A 20,291-nucleotide genomic window follows, 5' to 3' on the forward strand; every position below is an offset into this window, starting at 1 on the left:
TACCACACAGAGTTCTGTTGGTTATTTCACACCAAACTGTATACACGAGTGGCCACTTTCAAAGATGAATTTGGCCGTTTTCTTGTACAAAAAGACAAGGGTTCCAAATTTTCTTAACTCTTCTAGGCTGTCAGTAATGTTGCCCTGCAGATGATAAACAACAAAACACTTAATGTCCCTTTACAGTAAACTGGGTCAGAAAGTAACCGCGTTTGGAAAGAAACTCATGCTATAGAAAGAGCAGTTTTGGAAATTTATTGCAAATGTTTCCACCATTTGGCAATTTTGTTGCTGAAAACAATATAGCCTATAAATCCCTTTAATCTGCAAATCTGAATACCTTGTAAACAGAACTGACTTTCAAATGAAGAGTTGGACTAAAAAATATGGACCATCTAATTGTTAATAAAGAGGATGGTTTGCCAAGTTTCAACAAAAATCTTGTTTAACTGATAGATGAGATTGGAAAAAAATAGTACTGATTTAAGCACAGTCAACAATCTACTTTATTCTTTTGAATCTATGTGTATGTGAAATATTCTTTATCCTACAACATCTGCTAACAACAAGTATTGAAACAAACTGAATTCAGAACGAGAACTTTAAATTACTTATCACAAGTGCTTAAAAAAAAACCCAAGATTTTTGAAAACAAGTATACAAACTCAATTGCTTGGCCCTCCTTAAAACACTACTAAAAACACTTAAATCAGTATAACATTTTGATAGCAACAAAAATATTTTTGTTTTGTTAATAATAGGTAAAATGAAATTTAAAATTATTTTAAGAATATATTTCAAGTTGATATCATCCTGTTAAAGTTTGTATTTAAGAAAAAGAGGGCACGTATTTTTAGTATGTATTTAAATGGTGTGACTATTCAAAATTATGTTACTAATATCACTGCATGATCAATAATCTGGAGCCCACTGCTTTAAAGTTATCCTTTCTGTTTTAAAAAACTCCTCAAGAGTTTATTCACTCACTTGGTATTTAATCCTCAAAGATCTTAACTAAAGCTTCTTGAAGACAGCATGTGTTGTCCTTTTTCATACCTTTCAAAACAAAGAACACAGTTCCTGTGTCATAGTAGATGTTTGATTAGTATTTCCTGCTAGACTGTTTCAGACTGTAAACTCCCGGAGTCCAAATTCTGGAGATCATTTATCTTTATATTCCCCAGAACACCTTTAACTGAGTGGCATGCCATTCCATGGCAGTGAGGGGTGCCCTATCCATGGAGAGCTCCTCGAATGGGATTTAATGCTGACATCCTTTATTTGATTAGGCAATTCACAGGTCCTGGTCTGTAGGCTTTCAGGGTCCTTGACTTCTCTGACCACGAGGAAATAATGCCAGTTATTTCATGGGCCCATGGGTTAGACAAACCACCTGGGACTTTGGACAGATAATGACAGTGGCGACTCATTCCAGAGAGAATCCAAGCTGAGTAAAAACATTACTAGGTTGCTCAAGGGACTTCTAAGGAGGGCAAGCCGGATTTTGGCAGTCCTGAAAAAACTGGGCAAAAGAGAGACCTCAGAGATAAGAGAACCAGAAAAAGATGAGATTATAGCTCCCTGTAAGGTGCATCATGAATATTCATCACAAGGGGTTGTCCACCATGGATGAACAGAGGAGTCTTTTAAGTTTGGGGGATTTTCTGGAGGTGCTATTTATTTATAAGTTACTTGTAAATAGTCAGCCGGGAGTGGTGGCTCACGCCTGTAATCCCAGCACTTTGGGAGGCTGAGGTGGTGGATTATGAGGTCAGGAGTTTGAGACCAGTCTGGCCAACATGGTGAAAGCCTTTCTCTACTAAAAATACAAAAAGTAGCCGGGTGTGGTGGTGCACACCTGCAATCCCAGCTACTCGGGAGGCTGAGGCCGATAAATTGCTTGAACCCAGGAGGTGGAGGGTGCAGTGAGCCAAGATTGCGCCAATGCACTCTAGCCTGGGCAACAGAGTGAGACTCCATCTCAAAAAAAAACAAAAAAAAACAAAAAAAAAAACTAGGCTTTTGGTAAGGAGTGAATTGGGAATGGCAGCACTGGTAAACTGAGAAATACGAGGGCATTTAGCCCTCCTCTGTTTCATTCAACTTTGGCTTTTGTTTGTTGTAATGTGGATCAAGTCCCAACACACTGATGAGACAACATGGAAGGCTGGATAGAAATGTAGTTAACGCCAAAAAGTTTGAAGCTACATCTGTTGAGTCTCACAGCATGCCAGTTGGTCACACAGCGGGGGTGGTTGCACCCTCTCAAAGGGCTCTTTATATTTCTTTTTTCTTTCCTCTCAAATGTGGTATCACTTTATCCTTAACCATAAATACCATCTCTTATATAATACCCCAACTATTATGCATGCATGTTCTTACCTGATTGTGAGACATTTTCTTTGTCTCTTTAAACTTTGAAAAAAAAAATACAGGGAAGAACAAAGAAACATATAACAAACATGAACACGGGCTCAGATAAAATAAGTCCTGTTGACCATGCTAGAACTTCAAGAATTACATATAGCGGTAAGTATCTCTGTTTTGTTTTTTTCCTGGTCTTAATAGTAACTGCATTTGTTTACGTATTAGCTAGCATACTTGGCAATCTGATGGAAAACATATTGACCAGGACCAGGACATTAGAAGAATGAGGTTTGGATCTTAGCTCATCACCCCTCAGTTCTGTGTCTCCAGACAAATCTCTCCATTTCTTGAAACGACCGACCCTTGATTCTCAATAAATATAATTCTATAAAAGTCATATACCTCCAAGTTTTCTGTGCCCTAGGTAAGACATCCTCAAATCCTTCATCTGTGTTTCCTATCAGATGAATTCTAGATCAAAGCAAATTCTTCATTTTTATCACTCTCTGGAGATTATGTCATCTGCTAAAGTTGATCTGAAATTTTAGTGCCTAGAATTGAACTGATTTTCTAGATACGAAGGATTAGTACAGAAAAATGGGTTTGATTAATTTCTGTGATCAAGGCACCATGCTTATATTAATAGAAGCTACATTTTTAAAAAACTGCATTTTTTTTTTTTCCCGACAACATCCTACTGTTGGCTCATGTTAAATGGAGGCTCAATTAACTCCCTTAAACACTTTCATATAAACAGCTATCAACACTGGCCACTGCTATGTGGAATTGGGTGTTAAGCTTAAATGCAGGCCTTCTATTTAAATCTGCAAAGTTTAATTTTATTAACTTTGTGAATTAATATTCTAGTCTGTTGTGAAAATTTTGAAACTTAATTTTGTTTTCTCAAAGAGTTCTCACATTTTTAGGAATATTCAGAGGGCTCGAATACCCTAAAAGTTAATGTCTCTCCTTTTAACTACCTCTGGGCTGGATTCAAGTAACTAAAAGCCATGCTATCATTTTTTCTTTATTGAAGTTTCTAAAGAAAAAGATGTCAATTTACAAATTAACTATCTTTGTATTCTCCCTAAAAACAATAAGAAATTTACACCAATTGTTTTCGACTTTCTCATGTCTGTTTGGTTAGTGGAAGATGGATGAACCACAGAAACAATAACTTTGCATAGCCTACAGGTGTGTGTGCCCAACTCTATTATTTCTGTAAGTGTCAGAGAGGATATTACATCTGATGTTGAACAGGGAAAAAAGTCTTGCATTTTTCTTTTATCCAGAGGCAACTCTTCTGCCCTAGTGAGAAAAAAAAAAAAAAAAAGATACAAAACAAAGCAATACCAGGCATTGTTCCAGTGCGCACAAATTTCCACTGGAATTCAGTTTATAATTCAGTCTTAAAGCTTTTTATGAACACTTCATGTCTTTGTATATTCCACCCATTCTTTAAAAGTCCAATTAAGTTCTCTTCCTAAAAGCCATCCATGGACTCTCATTTCAGCATTCATCTGTTTGCTCCTCTCTATATTGCCTGTATCTCTCTGATGGCACTTCACTTAGTCCGTCCTCTATTATGATTATGGGATTAATCTGTATTAACACTCTTCTTAAATTGTAGTTTTCCTAAGGGACAAGGACCTTGTCTTAGCAATTTGTATTCATGCTTGGAATAAACATTGATTCAGGCCCAGTTTGTGCCAGGCACTATAAGGGGCATGGAATGTTGTGCCTTCCCCCTAGTGAGCAGCACAGAGTCTAGCTGACTTACTTGAATTGAAATCAATCTGTGTGACCTGACTTGAACAGCACTTACCATCTATTTCATAAAGTCTGTGTTTGAGGCATGAAAGGATGTTTTTGGAGATTCAAATCACTGTCAATTAAATTAGGTCCTCACATATTTCAGCTGTTCTCTGTTCAGAGCACCATTAACTGAAGTCTCTCAGTTAGAACCAAAAGTACTGTGAAATATAGACCAATATCTAAACTTCATTCCATAAGAGAAGTGGAGTTGCAATGACAAAAACATGGACTAAAGCAAGTTTGGAATTTATTTAGAGTCACTAAGAAGACCAGCTTGAACACTTAAGGACATTAAGGATGTTTAAGAACGTGAAGATTGACTGAAATGACGAGTCCCCTGGAAAAGGAACACATGTACATATTATACATTAGAGGGAGAGAGAGAGAAGCGGGGGAAGGAATGGTCTTTTTTGTTGTTTTTAAATAGACTTTTTTAGAACAGTTTTAGATTCATAGCCAAATTAAACTAAAGGTACAGAGACAGAGGTTTCCCATATATTCCCTTGTCCCAGCACATGTATAGCCTCTACCATGAATGGTCTTTTCATTGCCAAGCATGTGAATCAGAATCATAATGGTTTATTATGGGAGAAGGGTCATATGCTCTCTTGGCAAATATATATACATTCACATTCTGAGTGCTATACCAGGAGTTTTTTGAAAAAAAAATTGCTTTAACTTTTTTCTTTTTTTCAAGTATAAGCTTGAACAGACTCAAGACGGCAAACACTCCCTCCTCAATTTAAGATTTGACAATTTAAGAAGAAAAAGCTCATTCATCATCTTTCCCTTTTAGAGACCATAAATTATTGGCTCATACGCCATGTGGCTTGGATTCTAGGAAAAGTTAGTGTAAACAAATCCAAGTTACAATGCGTGGAGTAGGAGAGTGAGTCATAAACAAAACACAGACATATGCTCTCATATAAATAAGGGCCTGGATCATCAGCTTCCCAGAGTCTGCTTCCCATTAATTACACAACAAAATGAACTTTCCATATGTAAAGCCCAAATCACTTAACTCTGGCAACTTGTATAAGACAAAGACCAGGATTGTGACTATGTAGGCACTAACAAAACTAGATTTCAAAATAAAAAATGTCCTTTCAAAATATCTTCAAGAAGATCCCCTGGAGGAGAATTTTTGAGTAACAAAACTATCCCCAGGCACTCTGGGAAGATTGCTTGGAGGCTGATAAGGATCCCTGCTGAATTTATAGGTAATATTAGGCACATTCTCTTTTGTTCTGTGTCCTGTCATTTTTCTGATGCTGGCTAGCCCTGGATCCCGGCCACACAGAGTTTTCACACACATTGCTGGGACCATTGAAAAGTTTCAGTTCCTTTGCTCAGTTCCTTCTCGCTGTCTTTTGAAACTATCCATTGGTAGCACTAACTTATATTTCCTGATTGTCTCATGAAGACTATCTGGTCTCTTTTAGTTTAAAGAGGTATCAAGGAAAACATAACTCCTGGGGAAGAGTATTCTTCAATAGGTCAGACACTCCAAGAGAGGTGGAAGTGAGGTCTTTCCTTACGTCCCTTTCAAAAGCTGATTCCATAAAATAAACTAACAGAGTTAGTTCCAATGGACATTAAAACAACAGATCTTAAACTTTAGGTGTCCTGGATGGGGGAAAGAGGAGGAAAAGGACTTTTAGCTCTTTCCTAGTTGTGGGGGTGAGGAGGTAGCTTTCAACCATTCATACACTCGGGGACTATTTTTGTAACATCTATGCTTTGTGTCATACCTTACACCATAAAAGGCAAGTAGAATGCATTGCTCTTGCCCTCAAATGAAGGTGACGGGGAAGGAACTAACATTTCTGGAAAACCTACAGTGTATGTTGCAGTATTTCACATATTTCCTCATTTACCTGTGATAACAACCACTTGAGGACCTTGATTAGTATCCCTTAGTTTCTTTACAGTACAGAGATGAAAACCAAGTATTTTTTTCCTAAGGGCACACATCTCAGAAGTTGTGAATGCAATAATTCAAGCAATGGCTGTCTCATGTCAAAGCTAGTTTCATGCTATATTTCCTTAAGAAAGCAAAGAAGACAAGGAGCTAGAAAAAGACTGATAAAACCTGAGTTTCCTCATTAATTTTATACTCTTGTCTGTACTGGAGTGCCAAATTTCTCTGAATTTCACCATCTCGAAGGCCTTTTCCAACCCCCTAAATTCCATAATTAAATAACAGAAGATATTACTGCAGATGACACATCATTGCTGCTAGATTAACTGTTCCTGCACATTGTTTTGATCCTGCTCCAGTTCAATGCCTTCAATTGCTCCTTGTAGGGAGCCAGACATTCAAGATACTGAGAGAAGCTGGTCAGGGTTACGAAGAAAGGTGGGAGGCAGGGCATGGTAAACACAAGAGACTATGGCACATTTAATGGACAAAATTTATCCTATTCCAATCAATTGCTGCCAGTTAAAAAATCTGAGCCCAAAGATGATAGTTTCATAAAGTCAGAAAGCTTGATTATTATGTAAATCTTCTGATGTTCATAAACTGCTAATTAATTTTTTAAAATTTACAACCTTCTGTAGGCCAACCAAAACACAAGTGTAGACAGCAGCTGGGCCATGGCTGTCATTTTGCTATCATTGCGGGTCAGAATAGTGACCCTGTCTTATTCTAGACTTTTGGGTACTCCATCTTCTGATCTCAAATTTCCCTTCCAGACTCATCTGCCATTATTTCCATATGAGTGCTGTATTCCTATCTCCTAGCTTCTGTATGCTTACCTAATTCAGTTTATCTTTAGAAGTCCATCTTAACTCTTCTCTTCCCAAAAGAGAAATCTCCTAGTACCATTCAGTTGAAATCAACTGCTGAATAATAGTTCTGTTAGTATCTCAGATTGTTATTCGATCTATTCATTTAAAAATACTATTTGGTCATCTCATGTTTTGGAGGCAGGCCTTCCCATGTAGTGTTAAAGCTCCTCTGGGGCAGGGGCTAATCTTCTATTTGTATATATCATTCATAGAATTGAGTGCAGTGTGGCAGGCTCTTAAAAAAAAGGTTGACAATTTTTAACAAAGTCTTACAGATGTTTGAGTAAGATGAGATTGATATAGTCACTAATGCCTTCAAGAGTAGGGGGCTTGGACTGTGTCCTGAGATAAGAGTATTTGGAAGGGAGAGTGAGGATACATATCAGTTTCTAAAGGATAGTTAATGGATGTTATGATCTAAGTCATCACATGGCTAAATTGTGACTTCACATGATTAAATCCTGACATGAGATAACTTCAGTTCTGACATGAGAGGGTTTCATAAAACACTTACATGTTAAGTTTTGAATATGTGATTGGTGTTTTCATCTGATATTTCATTTCTTTCTTGCTACTGCCTAGAAGGCAGAAATTATTTTTCTCATTTCATTGATGAGAAAACTAGAACTCAGAAATCTCAGTGAGACTTTGTGACTTACCTAAGGGGATGGATTAAAAAGTATGGCAGTACTGTAATGAGGACTCTGCAATAACCCTGACCCTTGAATTTCAAATCCAGTTTCACTCTGCCTCAATGTGGTGGCCAGAAAGAGTCCAAGTTTCCTAGTTCCCAGTTAGGCAATATTTGTAACCCTTCTGGCCTCAATCTTCTCATCTGCAACATGAAGTGTTTGGCAAAGGTCCCTTCTAGTTTACTGTAATCCAGGTTTGTCTAGTCTGTTCTATTTGAAGCAGCAGGAGGAGAGTCCTTGGGAGGATATGTTGGGATGACTCCAGTGTCTCCCAGGGAGAGAATGGAGAGAGCAGACAGGTGAGTGCTCTCTCTCTCTCTCTGTCTCTCTGTCTTTGTCACACCTGTCTCACAATCCTTAGTCTATTCTCTCTCCCTGCCTCCTTTCTCTCCATGCCTCTTCTCTGTCTCTCTGCCGTCTTAGACTGACTACAGCCTGCCTGGACCACTCAAGATCATTCTTAATGACAGTCATTACATAGTTCTGCGTTGCCTGAGGCCATTTCTGCAGCAATAGCAGGAAAGATTTTGCCCTGCCACTCCCTACTCCTGTAGTTGGGCTCACTGTGCCAACTTTATTGGAACCAAGAAGTTTTTCAAAAACTCTCCATTAATTACAGGAACCCCAACGCACAGTGCCCCCTTCTCATTAACACAGTTGCTTTCAGTTGCCACTAAATTATCTCGCCATCATGACCCCCACAATCTAATTAGACTTCTGGAAATGGAAAGTGACAGTGAACAAGGCAGGTGCCGCACTTTCATCTTAAAACTGATCATAAAATATTTGTGCCCTTTCGTTCTTTGCCACATAAACTCTGCCCCTATAAGAGTCTCCTTCCATTCTCTCCCATTTATAAAGAGGAGCTTGAATATTTGATATAAAATGAGTATCTTAATAGAAATCGCTTCACGTATGGGAGGTTTTCTTTTCCGAGTGTGAGGTCATTACAATAATCGCACCTGACTCCCCAGGCATCTGATGCCTCACAGCCAAACCTCCCACTGGGCTTCAATGGAGGTGTGAATGATACTATCACTGGGAGGAAGATAAAATGTGTTATTATCCTTACTCTATTTTTAAGAGGGTCTGACTGTGGCATGAGGTGTTGGGAGCATAATCTGTATGAAGCATTCAGAGAAGATAAATTGAGTTAAACTTCTTAAGACACAGCACTTTCAAACCTGTCATTAAACCTCTGTATTTCCTAAAATCTCAGCTCTAGAGAGAAAATAATTAGCTAAGTGAAGTCCAGACATGTCTATTGAGTATCTACTATGCACTCAGCATCGTGCAAGGTTCCTGACATTCAAATAAGATTATGAGTTGCTTAACAGCAAGACTCCTGGCTTTTGCTTCTCTTATTTTCATTCCGTACATTCCAAGGTTCTGGGAATTGAGATGCCCAATACTTATTGAGTGAGACAAAACCTAAATAGGAAATGGTTGCTGTCCTAGTGAAACCAATACTCTGGCCACAATGCAAGACTAACACATACAAAATAATTAAAGTACTGCATAGGCTGATGCACTCTCCTGTTTTCCACTGAGTGGCCTATCCTGAAACTCTCACAGAACTTCTGAGTGAAGGAAGACACATATGTGTGCATATTCCTCCTTCTCTGAATAAATACATGCTTTTGTAGTGCAAGTACAACGCCGTATAGGCTGAATCCTTAACTCAAGAATAATCATTCTCAATACGCTGGGAGACTAACCAAGGGCTGGGCTGCTATTAATGAACAAAGGAGGCTGGAGGGCTCCCAAGTTGCTCCAGGTTGCTCTATCTGGTGAACTTTCTTAGGGTGGTTTGCTGCTTCTGGATCTGATATAGAAACTGAAGGAAAATCACTGCCCCTTAACTCTAATGAATATTAGAGTTCATACACTCTAGAATGTATCTTTTCATGAATGAAACACTTTTGTGCAGGAAACAGTTGTTCAATACACTTTGACCAATATTTAGTGATTACCTATTGTTTGCCCACCTCAGTGCTAGGTAAAGTTGAATAAGATCTGGCCACAGGGACTATGCGATCCTCTGGTCCACTGTGGGACATAGGTGGAGCACAGACACTGTATTAAATGTAGGAATCTATGATCAATGAGCTTATAGGGAGCCAGTGAGGCACAGAGAATGTGGCATTCAACTTGACCTTGGCGTGGTTCTCAGTATGAGTGTCAGGGAAGGCTTGTTAGAGCTGAAGGCACCTATGCTGAGGCTTGAAGAAGCATCATGAATTAGCCATTCAAAGGGCATGACAGGTGGGCAAGTGGAACAAAAATAAAAACAATCCAGGGAAGAAAACAGACAACAACATCAACAATAGCAGCAGCAAAAACAGCACCCACTTGTTGAACTCTTACTATGTATCAGGTACTTTGCTAAACATTTCCCGAGGATTATCTCCATTATTCCTCACCACAATCCTTGACTCTAGGTGATACTCTTTTCCCCATTTTACGGATGTGACCACTGAAGTCTTGAGATCACCCAGTTGGTGAGTGGAGCACTGAGATTTCAACACAGGCAATATAAAGTCAGAACACATGCATTCAACCAGAGCATTTCATGGCCCATGTGTGGTATATAGAAAAAATGAGCCAAAACTTAGAAACAAGGCAAATGGAAGGAGACAAGTCCTTTTGGGTCTCCCCAAGGATTATTAACAGTACAGGAACATGTGCCTCTGTTAGGCTTGCTGTCCACTACTGATTAAAGGCTTGGAACCTGCCAGCTTCTTTTTGGCAGGGAGGATGGATCTTGCTCTGTCGCCCAGGCTGGAGTGCAGTGGCACGATTTTGGCTCACTGCAACCTCCGCCTCCCAGGTCCAGCAGGTTCAAGTGATTCTCCTGCCTCAGCCTCCTGAGTAGCTGGGATTATAGGTGCCCACCACCATGCCTGGCTAATTTTTGTATTTTTAATAGAGATGAGGTTTCACCATGTTGGCCAGGCTGGTCTCAAACTCCTGACCTCGTGATCCACCCGCCTCGGCCTCCCAAGTGCTGGGATTATAGGCGTGAGCCACCGCGCCCAGCCTGTATTGTTATTATTATTATTATTTTTAGTAGAGATGGCGTTTCACCATGTTGGTCCGGCTGGTTTTGGACTCCTGACCTCAGGGGATCCACTCCCAAAGTGCTGGGATCACAGGTATAAGCCACTATACCTGGCCAATCTGCCAGCTTTTATGTTAACTTGTGGACTTTTGCCTACCAAAGAAGCGAATGATTTTTCTTTGGTAGAAGAGATAAACTATGAGGTTATGATTTTATTGCCTGTTACGACACTAACTGAACAACTTGCTCTACACGCTTTCTCCAGTGCCTGCATTCTCATAATGCCCCGTTCTCTAATTCTCCTTTGGGCTGGCTTTACCACCATGCTGTCTTTTGCATTAAAGAGTTGAATGAGCCTTTGAAATAACTTTTTAGTTTTTTGAAAATAATACCGTGGCAGTGGAAATCCCAAAGGAGTGGAAATTTGGTTGAGATTTCTAAGGAGATGAGGCTGGGGCAGAAGGCAGCGCCAGATTCTGGAAGATCTGGTGCTTCCCCGGGCTTCCCTTGGCCATAGGAATGGCTCAGCTGCTCTAGGAGGTTCAGATTAAATCAGAAAAGAACTTATGTCTCCTTTAACAGTGAAAATGACAACAGGTTTTGGAGGCTTTTCAGAAGGCTTTTGGTGTGTGATGGGAAAACACAGAAGCTTCCAACCCTGCCGAGTCCCTTGTCCCTTGGTGGCCCAGAGCTGCAGGAGGGGGCGCCTTTCATGGGCCTGTCATATTCAGCACAGCTTTCAGGGCAAACCGGCTCATTTTGTGATGCTTCAGCATGAGCCCATAGGTAGCGCTTTTCAGTCAACTTGAACAATTACTTTAAATTTAAGCTTTGTTTGCTCTGGATCTTCTTTGGGAGGTTTTCTACTGAATATTTTAAGTGATTAGACTGGGCACATAGGAATATATTTTACAATTTGGTGACTTCTTCAGTGTATATATTTGTGGTCCCTGGATGTTCCAAATCCTATTAAATTGCACCTTTATTTCTTCTATTTTCGTTCTTCTAAAGATAAGATTTTGGCTGACTTGACCTGTCATTTTGGTTAGGGGCTTCAGATCATGACTCCACATAACAAAGAAAGAAGTAAAATAAATAATTGCATCATTCTTAAATTCCTATTCATTGCTCTTTTTTGTAGCTGGATATTACTTCATTATTCTGGGCCCCTTTCCATAGATGGCAGGTGGCTAAGAGAAAACTCAGGTATCCTAGAATTTGGGAGCTGAAAGCAATTTTCACAATCATTTTGTTCTAGCTACTAGTATATTAAATTTCATTCTGATTTCATTAGTATTAAGAATTCCCACTATTATTTGTAAAGATAAATAATTTTTCAAGATTAAGGTTTTGCATCTTGACTACAGGTATCAGTTAGCTCTGATTGGACTGATGGTTTGGCTAATAACAAAATGATTTCCCTAATATTAGTCCCTGCCATGAGAAACAAAATGCCTAAAAATTTAAAAGACTTATGAAATTTAAATATTTTTACTTATTCATTGGCTCTGGTAGTTTTAAACATGGTATATAATATAGTTTGAAATAATAATGGATTAGCCTTGATACAAAACAGATATAAGCTAAGAGCTGTGCTCACTCTACTTCCTTGTTATCTTGAACTGAGCTACACCTCGAGCAGTTGAGATCTGATGATAGCATGGCTGATACATGTTTGCGCTTTTTTTTCTCCTTGGACTTAAGATGAGAGAATATTGATGTGTGTGTGTGTGTGTGTGTGTGTGTGTGTGTGTGTGTGTGAGAGAGAGAGAGAGAGAGAAAGGATATACTTGTTTTCCCGTTATTGCTAGTCTAGTCTTTCAAGTGCAAAACCATTCAGATTTTGTTGCCTTGATGTTTTACTGAGTTCTTACCACCATTTGGAATCTACTTATTCATATAGACTCATCTTAAATAAGGGGAGAAAACATGTTTCTGAAATGAAATTACAAATTCTCTATACATTACATGATCTCCCTGAGAAGTTAGTTCAACATCTAGAAAATCAGAAAAATCAGCCTGGCTTATTCAGGTATGGATTATCTGATATGATTGTTAAATCATTATTGGGCTAGTGTAATAGAAGTTGTTTCAAGTTATGCCTCACGTTGAGCAAACTTTAGTGGCGCTTTTACTGCATTAGCCCTAATTACTCACAATAATGATGCAGTGCTCCCTTGAATCAGACCTCCATGGCTGCACCAGGGAACTGCAGCTGATCAATAGCTATTGAGCAGTTTGATCACCAAGGCTGATCTGTTTGAGCACCTCCGGCAGCCACCGCCATCCTCCCTCCCAGTAGCTCACAAACTGACATGTTCCCAGCTCGCCACTCCCTCCTGCATCTCCTCGATGGCCCCCTTTTACAAATCAATAATGTCATAATCAGTATGCCTCTGAGACTCTGAGAAAGTAAAAAAATTGCCTGAAACAAAAACCTGGGGGACCCATATAGCACATGCATATAGGCATACAAGCTAGAAAACACGTATTTGTAAACCCTTGACCCATATTCATTTCTCCCATACTGTATTGTTTATAACATAAGGTGGGAATGTTCCTTTATTGTACTTTTATCAAAGATCACCTATTTGAAAACAGTACTGTTCTTACTAGAGACTGAGAAATTATTTGGCGAGTATTTTCCAGCAGCCTAACAAAGTGCCTGTCAAATGTTTTTCATTTAATTGTTATTATGCCTGTAATCCCAGCACTTTGGGAGGCTGAGGCGGGCATATCACCTTAGGTCAGAAGTTCGAGACCAGCCTGGCCAACACAGTGAAACTCCCGCCTCTACTAAAAATACAAAAATTAGTCGGGCATGGTGGCATGTGCCTGTAATCCCAGCCACTCAGGAGGCTGAGGCAGGAGAATCGCTTGAACCTAGGAGGCGGAGGTTGCAGTGAGCCAAGATTGCGCCACTGCACTCCAGCCTGGGTGACAGAGCAAGATTCCATCTTTAAAAAAAACAAAAACAAATACAAAAAAAAAGGCAGTTTCAAGATTATGTTTTTCTCAGATGTCTCTCATCATATTTAATGCTGTAAAAGCACACAGCTACTGCCTCTCAATCATTTGTTTCACTCAGTGATTATTTACTGAGCATGTAACATGTGTCAGGAACTGTACTAGGTATTTTTGCATCCATTCTTTTTAAATTTTTTTTTGTTTTATTTTTTTGAGATGGAGTTTCGCTTTGTCACCCAGGCTGGAGTGCAGTGGCGCGATCTCAGCTCACTGCAGCCTCCACCTCCCGGGTTCAAGTAATTCTCCTGCAGAAGACTCCCGAGTAGCTGGGATTACAGGGGGATGCCACCACATCTGGTTAATTTTTGTATTTTTAGTAGAGGCTTCGCCATGTTGGCCAGGCTGGTCTTGAACTCCTGACCTCAGGTGATTCACCCACCTCGGCCTCTCAAAGTGCTGGGATTACAGGCGTGAGCCACCATGCCTGGCCTGCATCCATTATTTCTAAATAAAATTTCTAATTAATTGAATTACTTCAGCACCTTATTATGTCTATACATGATTTCTTAAATTTGTTTTATAAGCCACCTAAGTTTAACTCTTCTTTCCTTTTTCTTTTCTCCCTGTAATTGTCTGTGTTTCCAAAACCATTCTGTAGAAATGATAACCTATTAAAAAATAAGCTGATCCCTGCCTAAAGCCAGAAGTAATTCTACCTTGTTTATAGTGAAAGATGAAGAAAGGCGCTTGAAAGAAAACAAAAATTAAGTGAGTTGTTTCGTCAGAAATATATATTACTGTACTATATATGTTACTATATATTTCAAGCACCTAATTAAATAAGATCAAATCCAGAAACTATTAACTACATACTATGTGCTTGGCTTTGGCTAAAGCTCTCTATCTACCTCATCAAATTATGAGCTTCATTCACTGTTCTCCAAAAGAAGTAGAAGTCCATATTTATGGAAAAAAAAAATCTGCCTTTGCTCATGTTGGGACTATGACAGAAGTGGGAATCCACTGGAAATCGGGCAGTAAATCAGGAAATTTGGGTTCCAATCCAACTGTATGACCTCAGGCAAATCTCTGAATCTCAAGAGGCCTCAGTTTCTTCACGTGTAAAACAGAGCATTGGCCACAAGCCCAGCCTGTGTGTTTCTAGCTCTCCCAGGTTTGCGGGAAGCTTTTTATCTGTGGGGAGTGAAATCTCAGGAAGGTCTGTCTTCCAGCACCTGGGGTAGATATCTGGCCTGTTTCCCCTCAAAAGTCCAGCTCAGCAGCCAGAGACCCGGAAATGGACCAAATCTGTGAAATTCTCATGAGGGTCTCGTTTAAGTACTGCCAAAAATAAACAGCCCGTTCTTGCATCCTGCAACAGGGGCGTCTGGGCTCAGCTCTGATTACCAGGGAGTCAAGTATAAAAGTGTAATACCCACCTGTTTCTACTGCCCATTTGGCATATTTGTAAATTATTTACTGGATGCACTAGAGGAGGCAGGCCCATATAAGCATGTGATCCCAAGAATAAGTTCTCTCACAATGAAGGGAAAGAGTGCAGGGGAGGAAAATAGGGGACCACCTGTCTTTTGCCTCAGAGGAATATCTGTGCATGGCAGGCAAAGGTGGAAACACAAAGGCTAATTTCTCAATCCATAAAGGGAGGTCTCCAGTGCTTAATCGACAAGGTTGAATAACCACTGATCTGGGTGGGTGCAGAGCATAGCCCAAATCTTTTGCTTAAGCCAAATGATGTCTTCCGTGAAGTCAGCCATAGCACCAGTTCCCACTTCCAAGACTCTGCCCAACTTGCTCCCTTTGTTTGGACACCCTCCCTCCAAGGTGCTACTAATCCATCAAATCTCAGGGGCAACTTCCTCTGCATTTCTCTGTGACTTTCCCTCCTTTGTCTTCTTCTTGTACTCCTCACTGTCACCATTTACCTGGCAATTCCACCAAAACCTTTTTGTTTCACACCAAGTAAAGGCTCATGATCATATTTGAGAGATGACCCCATTCCTTCAGAGCAAGAGTTTTCAAATGGCTGGAGAGAACACCAGTTCCAAGAGATGTTAAGAGAGAGTCCCAGAAAAAAGGGTTGTGTGTTCAGATATGATCCTGCAACCTCACAATGCACATTGGTCAATGCAAGGCCCTGAAAAGCCCTGCAAGAAAGAACCACGGGTAAGGAAGCAGCTTTTCCTACACCTACTTTTCCATGAAAACATCCTTTATCACAAAACACCTACTAGTATTTTGCTGAATTCAACTGGGGGAAGTGTCATTCCAAGTGTTTCTTTCTGTTATTTCAGTTGGGCTCATTTTCTAATTACCAGTGCTTTCCATGAAGGAGGTAGTTATATAGACAAGTTGAGTTCTTTACTCAAAGCAAACTGCTAAATTGAAAAATGAATTTGGACTAAATATTAAGAATGAGTCTCTTCTTGGGTTTCTAATCATAACAGGCCTTTCTAAATACTGTAATGTGCTTGCCACATTTACATTAATATGTTAATTCAAGAAATATGTATGTAACATTGTCATGCTGCATGTCAGGGAGATAGCAAGAATCTAAATAGTTGACTCTGCCTCTGAGGTATGTGCAATTTTGTTACATGGGAGAAGTTGCAGTCTGTGAAATGATGGGAACTGCATGGTAGACATTCTGGGTATCCTGGAGGAGCTGTGACTAGCTGTGTTTTAAGGACTTGTAGGATGTGATTAGGAATTGAGTAAGGCTGTCTCCAAGTTCCGGTGTTAAGTCAAACCCAAGGCCTCTCTTCCTGGAGGCAGGGATGAGCTTGACACAGTGGAGGTGGGCACAGGGGCTGGTGGGAGGCACTGTGGGGAACAGAGGTGGAAAGGACCAGGCTGTGGAGAACTTGAGATATCTAAATAAGGAGTTTATATTTTATCCACTGTTGGCGAGGACTCTGGGAACTACTGAGAAATTCATCAATTCATGGGTAGGAGGTATCGATGCATCAATAAATCAGTGATTACTGTCTTTCAACCCTGATGAGCAAGGGACAGTGAAATGCACTGGTTGAGAGCATGGGCTTTGGAATCCTGACTGTCCACAGGTTCTTGGGGCAGGCTTCTTTACTCTTAGCTTCCTCTTCTGAAAATGAGGATACAAGTGTTTATTTTATGAGCTACAAGAAATAACATATATAAGGCCCTTGATGTAGAGATTAGTAATTCCTAAGGCTTGACAAAGAGTGATTAATAATGTTAGCATTTAGTTGCTACTCAGTGGACCCATGTTAGAATAAAGTGAAGAATGTTCCAGAGTACCCACCCTCCACATTCCCAGGAGATCTCCTTCTTTTCTCAGATCTCCTCCCACTTCAAAGAGCCAGTGCTGAAACAGCTCCCATGTTCAGAGTCTATGGGACGATGGCAAAACAGAGTACTCTTACCTGTATTCGACAGGCCATTCTCAGTGGGCTTTCTCCACATTCGTCTTGCTTGGGGTGAACCCAAAGCATCTGAAAAGTGCTCACCTGCGTCCGATGTTGCTGCGGATGCAGCAAGGAGAGATAACACTGGGGCTGGTGGAATTGCAACACTGTCAACTGCGGCTGGCTTCTTCCTGGTCATCATGGTGGGCACTGAGCCTTCGTTCTTACTATGCACTGCTGTCTGGTCCACTTTTAAGTGGGGACTTGGCATCCCTAAAAAATAACAACCCCAAAGCTTTCAGTCACTTTAAGGGAACAGGAAGATAGACAACATATAACCTGGACATGATCTGAGGAAATGGTCAAATGATTTGAACACCTCCCTCTGGTACAACAAGAATGAAATTTAAAAATGCTTAAAGAGGAAAAATAGCTATGACTGGTTTTGCTTTTGTGGCTGAGGTTAGGAGTGATGCCATTCTAGGCTGGCTGTCTGGAAGTGGTGGGGTCACAGCATAGGCCTAGTGAAGCAGAATAATCCATCAGGTGACCCTTTGCCTTCTGATGATGTACATTCCTATCTTTACAGAGGCTGTGCTGTGTGCAGCATGATGGGGAGTTCAGAGTGGAAGAGACATGGCTCCTACCCTAGTAAGACTTCTCATCTCATCCAGCTGGGGAAACAAGACTGAGTGAGAAGGAAAAATTGGACAGCAAGCTTGTGCAGGCTTGTGTGTTACTTATCCTAGGTGTTTGGGGAGTTCTAAGGACGTAGAGATCAGTGTTGAAAGAAGTGGGGAAAGGCTCATGCTGAAGCTTCAAGGATGAGGGAAAGGCACTTTCGGTAAGAGCACAGGCTAAGGCATGGGAGGGGAGTAAACATGATGCAGATGAGGCCAGCATACTGGAGGTGGCAGATGAACTGTGGGGATTAGTGTGTCATCAGCCTGTAGGGTAAGGAGAGCTGATTTGGGGGCCTTTGAGTGTCTGGTCATAACAGGCATCATATGTCATGTCAGATGATGCTGAAAAGCCTGAGGAGTCAGGAGGTGCCCCTGTAAGGGCCTAGAAATTTCCTATGTAACAAACAGTAAGAGCTATTCTGCAATTCCATTTCCTGAGCTTGAATCCAGGCTCCGCCACTTTCCAACTCTGTGATGAAGAGCAAGTTACTTAATCTCTCCAAGTTTTAAACTTCTTTACTTGTAAAAATGGGGTGGTGATGATACTACCTTGTAGGGGATGTTGTGAGCATCCAACAAGTCGATCGATGTAAAGTGCTTAGAACAGTGCCTAGTGCATAGTCCGTGCTATGAAAGTGCTTAACATTATTATTATCCCTATTATTGCAACTATCATTACTATGACCTGCTGCTTCCTCAGAACCAATTGTAACCAGCAAGCAAAGGGTCAGTTCTTCTCCCTGACATGACTAAGAATATATGGGCACCTTCCTCCCCACCCCAATGCAAAAACAAGGCTCTCTAACTCATCCAAATGTAAGTCCAGAGGCTGAGGGCATGTGAATCCATTTCAAATGGTTACCTATTCAGTTTCTCCATCTGTCAGCTACATAACACTGACAGCAACAACAACAAATTGGGCCTTACCATATTGGTTCTTGACTCTTTTTTTTTTTATCCTAACTAACCTGAGTGATACAGTCCCCTCCCAGAGTAACATTATCTCACTGCCATTTTGAGATCAGCTTCTCTTGGGCTTCGTGGCAACCCTGTGAAGCATGTAGTGTGGATATTACAATTTTCTCAATTTTACAGATGAAGAGAACACATTTCTAAAAGGTTAAAAGAGAACTGAACTCACTCATACAGCTCTTAATGTCAAAGCTGGAAGTTTCCAGGTAGCTGGACGTTAAACCCAGGGATCATATTGGTCCATCTGACCATACTCTAATACCTGACCATGACCCCAGTCTGCCGACAGCATGTTTCATGCAGAGGATGAAGAGGCCCCAGTATCACACCTGGATAAGGCATCTGTAACTATCTAAGGAAGACAGTCATGCTGACATTTACCTCCTTCCTTCCTCCTATTCTCCATTTCGGTCCCTGAAACTCCCAGTTGTGATGCCATGAATAAAAATGCCACTTATGCTTTTCTTGGAGTTTATATTTCATAGCCCTTTGAAGGTGGAGATAGGCAAACATCAAATTCTGTGACAGACAGATTGCAAGGCACAACCATCAAGAAACTAGAAGGTGTAGCAAGTATGTATAGTATGCCTTGTTTGTAAAATTTGCAGGTGTGCTCATCATGGGCTAGGTACAGACATATTTAAAATGCATTCAAAATCATCTGTAAAGCAACACATCAAAATAGGTAACAGTGGTTATTCTGAGGAAGGAGAGCTCAGAGACTGGTAAGGAAAAGGCAGTGTTTTTACTTCTTTTTATTTTTTTGAGACGGAGTCTCACTCTGTTGCCCAGGCTGAAGTACAGTGGCACAATCTCGGCTGACTGCAACCTCCACCTCCTGGGTTCAAGCGATTCTCCTGCCTCAGCCTCCCAAGTAGCTGGGACTACAGGCATCTGCCACCACACCCGGCTAATTGTTTGTATTTTTAGTAGAGATGGGTTTTCACCATGTTGGCCAGGATGGTCTCGATCTCCTGACCTCGTGATCCACCAGCCTCAGCCTCCCAAAGTGTTGGGATTACAGCCATGAGCCACCGCGCCTGGCCACTTCTTAGCCTTCTTTATTGTTAATATTTAAAAAACCCACAAACATGTATTAAACTTTTCATTCCTTTCAGAAAACAAACACAGTTTGGAAACTATCCAGAAGCCTGTGGGCACAGGGGCAGAATGACTGAGGTGTTTTCACAACGTGGCTGCTAAAAAGTCTGATAATGGGCAAAGCAGGCATGAGTCTGATGAAAATTTCCCATTTTGGTACACTGCACCACCATGGCATTCCCACCGAATGGATGGAGGCAGAATTTCCATGGAACACCTCAGGAAATCTAAGCTGTCAGATTTCTATTGCATAACAGCTCCTCTGGAAAAACTCACTGATATGTCATCTTTATACCATGGACACAAGTTGGGAAGGTAATTCTTTGTTCAAATTATGATATGCTTGGGGCATGAAGGCCATAAACAGGATTAGCAGTCAGATATTTAGCTCTCACTTGGGAATAAATGGAGTTAAGTCACTTTAGTTGTACCCATT

General features: G+C 40.6%; 1 protein-coding gene across 6 annotated transcripts in view; it reads right to left on the minus strand.

Moving 5' to 3' along the window:
* LOC105499475 (SET binding protein 1) overlaps positions 1 to 20,291 on the minus strand; it is a 383,331-nt gene that overhangs the window by 12,385 nt on the left and 350,655 nt on the right. For all 6 annotated transcript variants that reach the window (XM_011772037.3, XM_011772042.3, XM_011772081.3 and 3 more), the window contains exon 5: positions 17,202 to 17,372. In XM_011772037.3, the coding sequence (XP_011770339.2) occupies positions 17,202 to 17,372 (171 nt within the window). The remainder of the gene's footprint in view (positions 1 to 17,201; positions 17,373 to 20,291) is intronic.

The sequence above is a fragment of the Macaca nemestrina genome, chromosome 19 (genome assembly GCF_043159975.1).
Source record: "Macaca nemestrina isolate mMacNem1 chromosome 19, mMacNem.hap1, whole genome shotgun sequence".
Classification (NCBI taxonomy): Eukaryota; Metazoa; Chordata; class Mammalia; order Primates; family Cercopithecidae; genus Macaca; species Macaca nemestrina.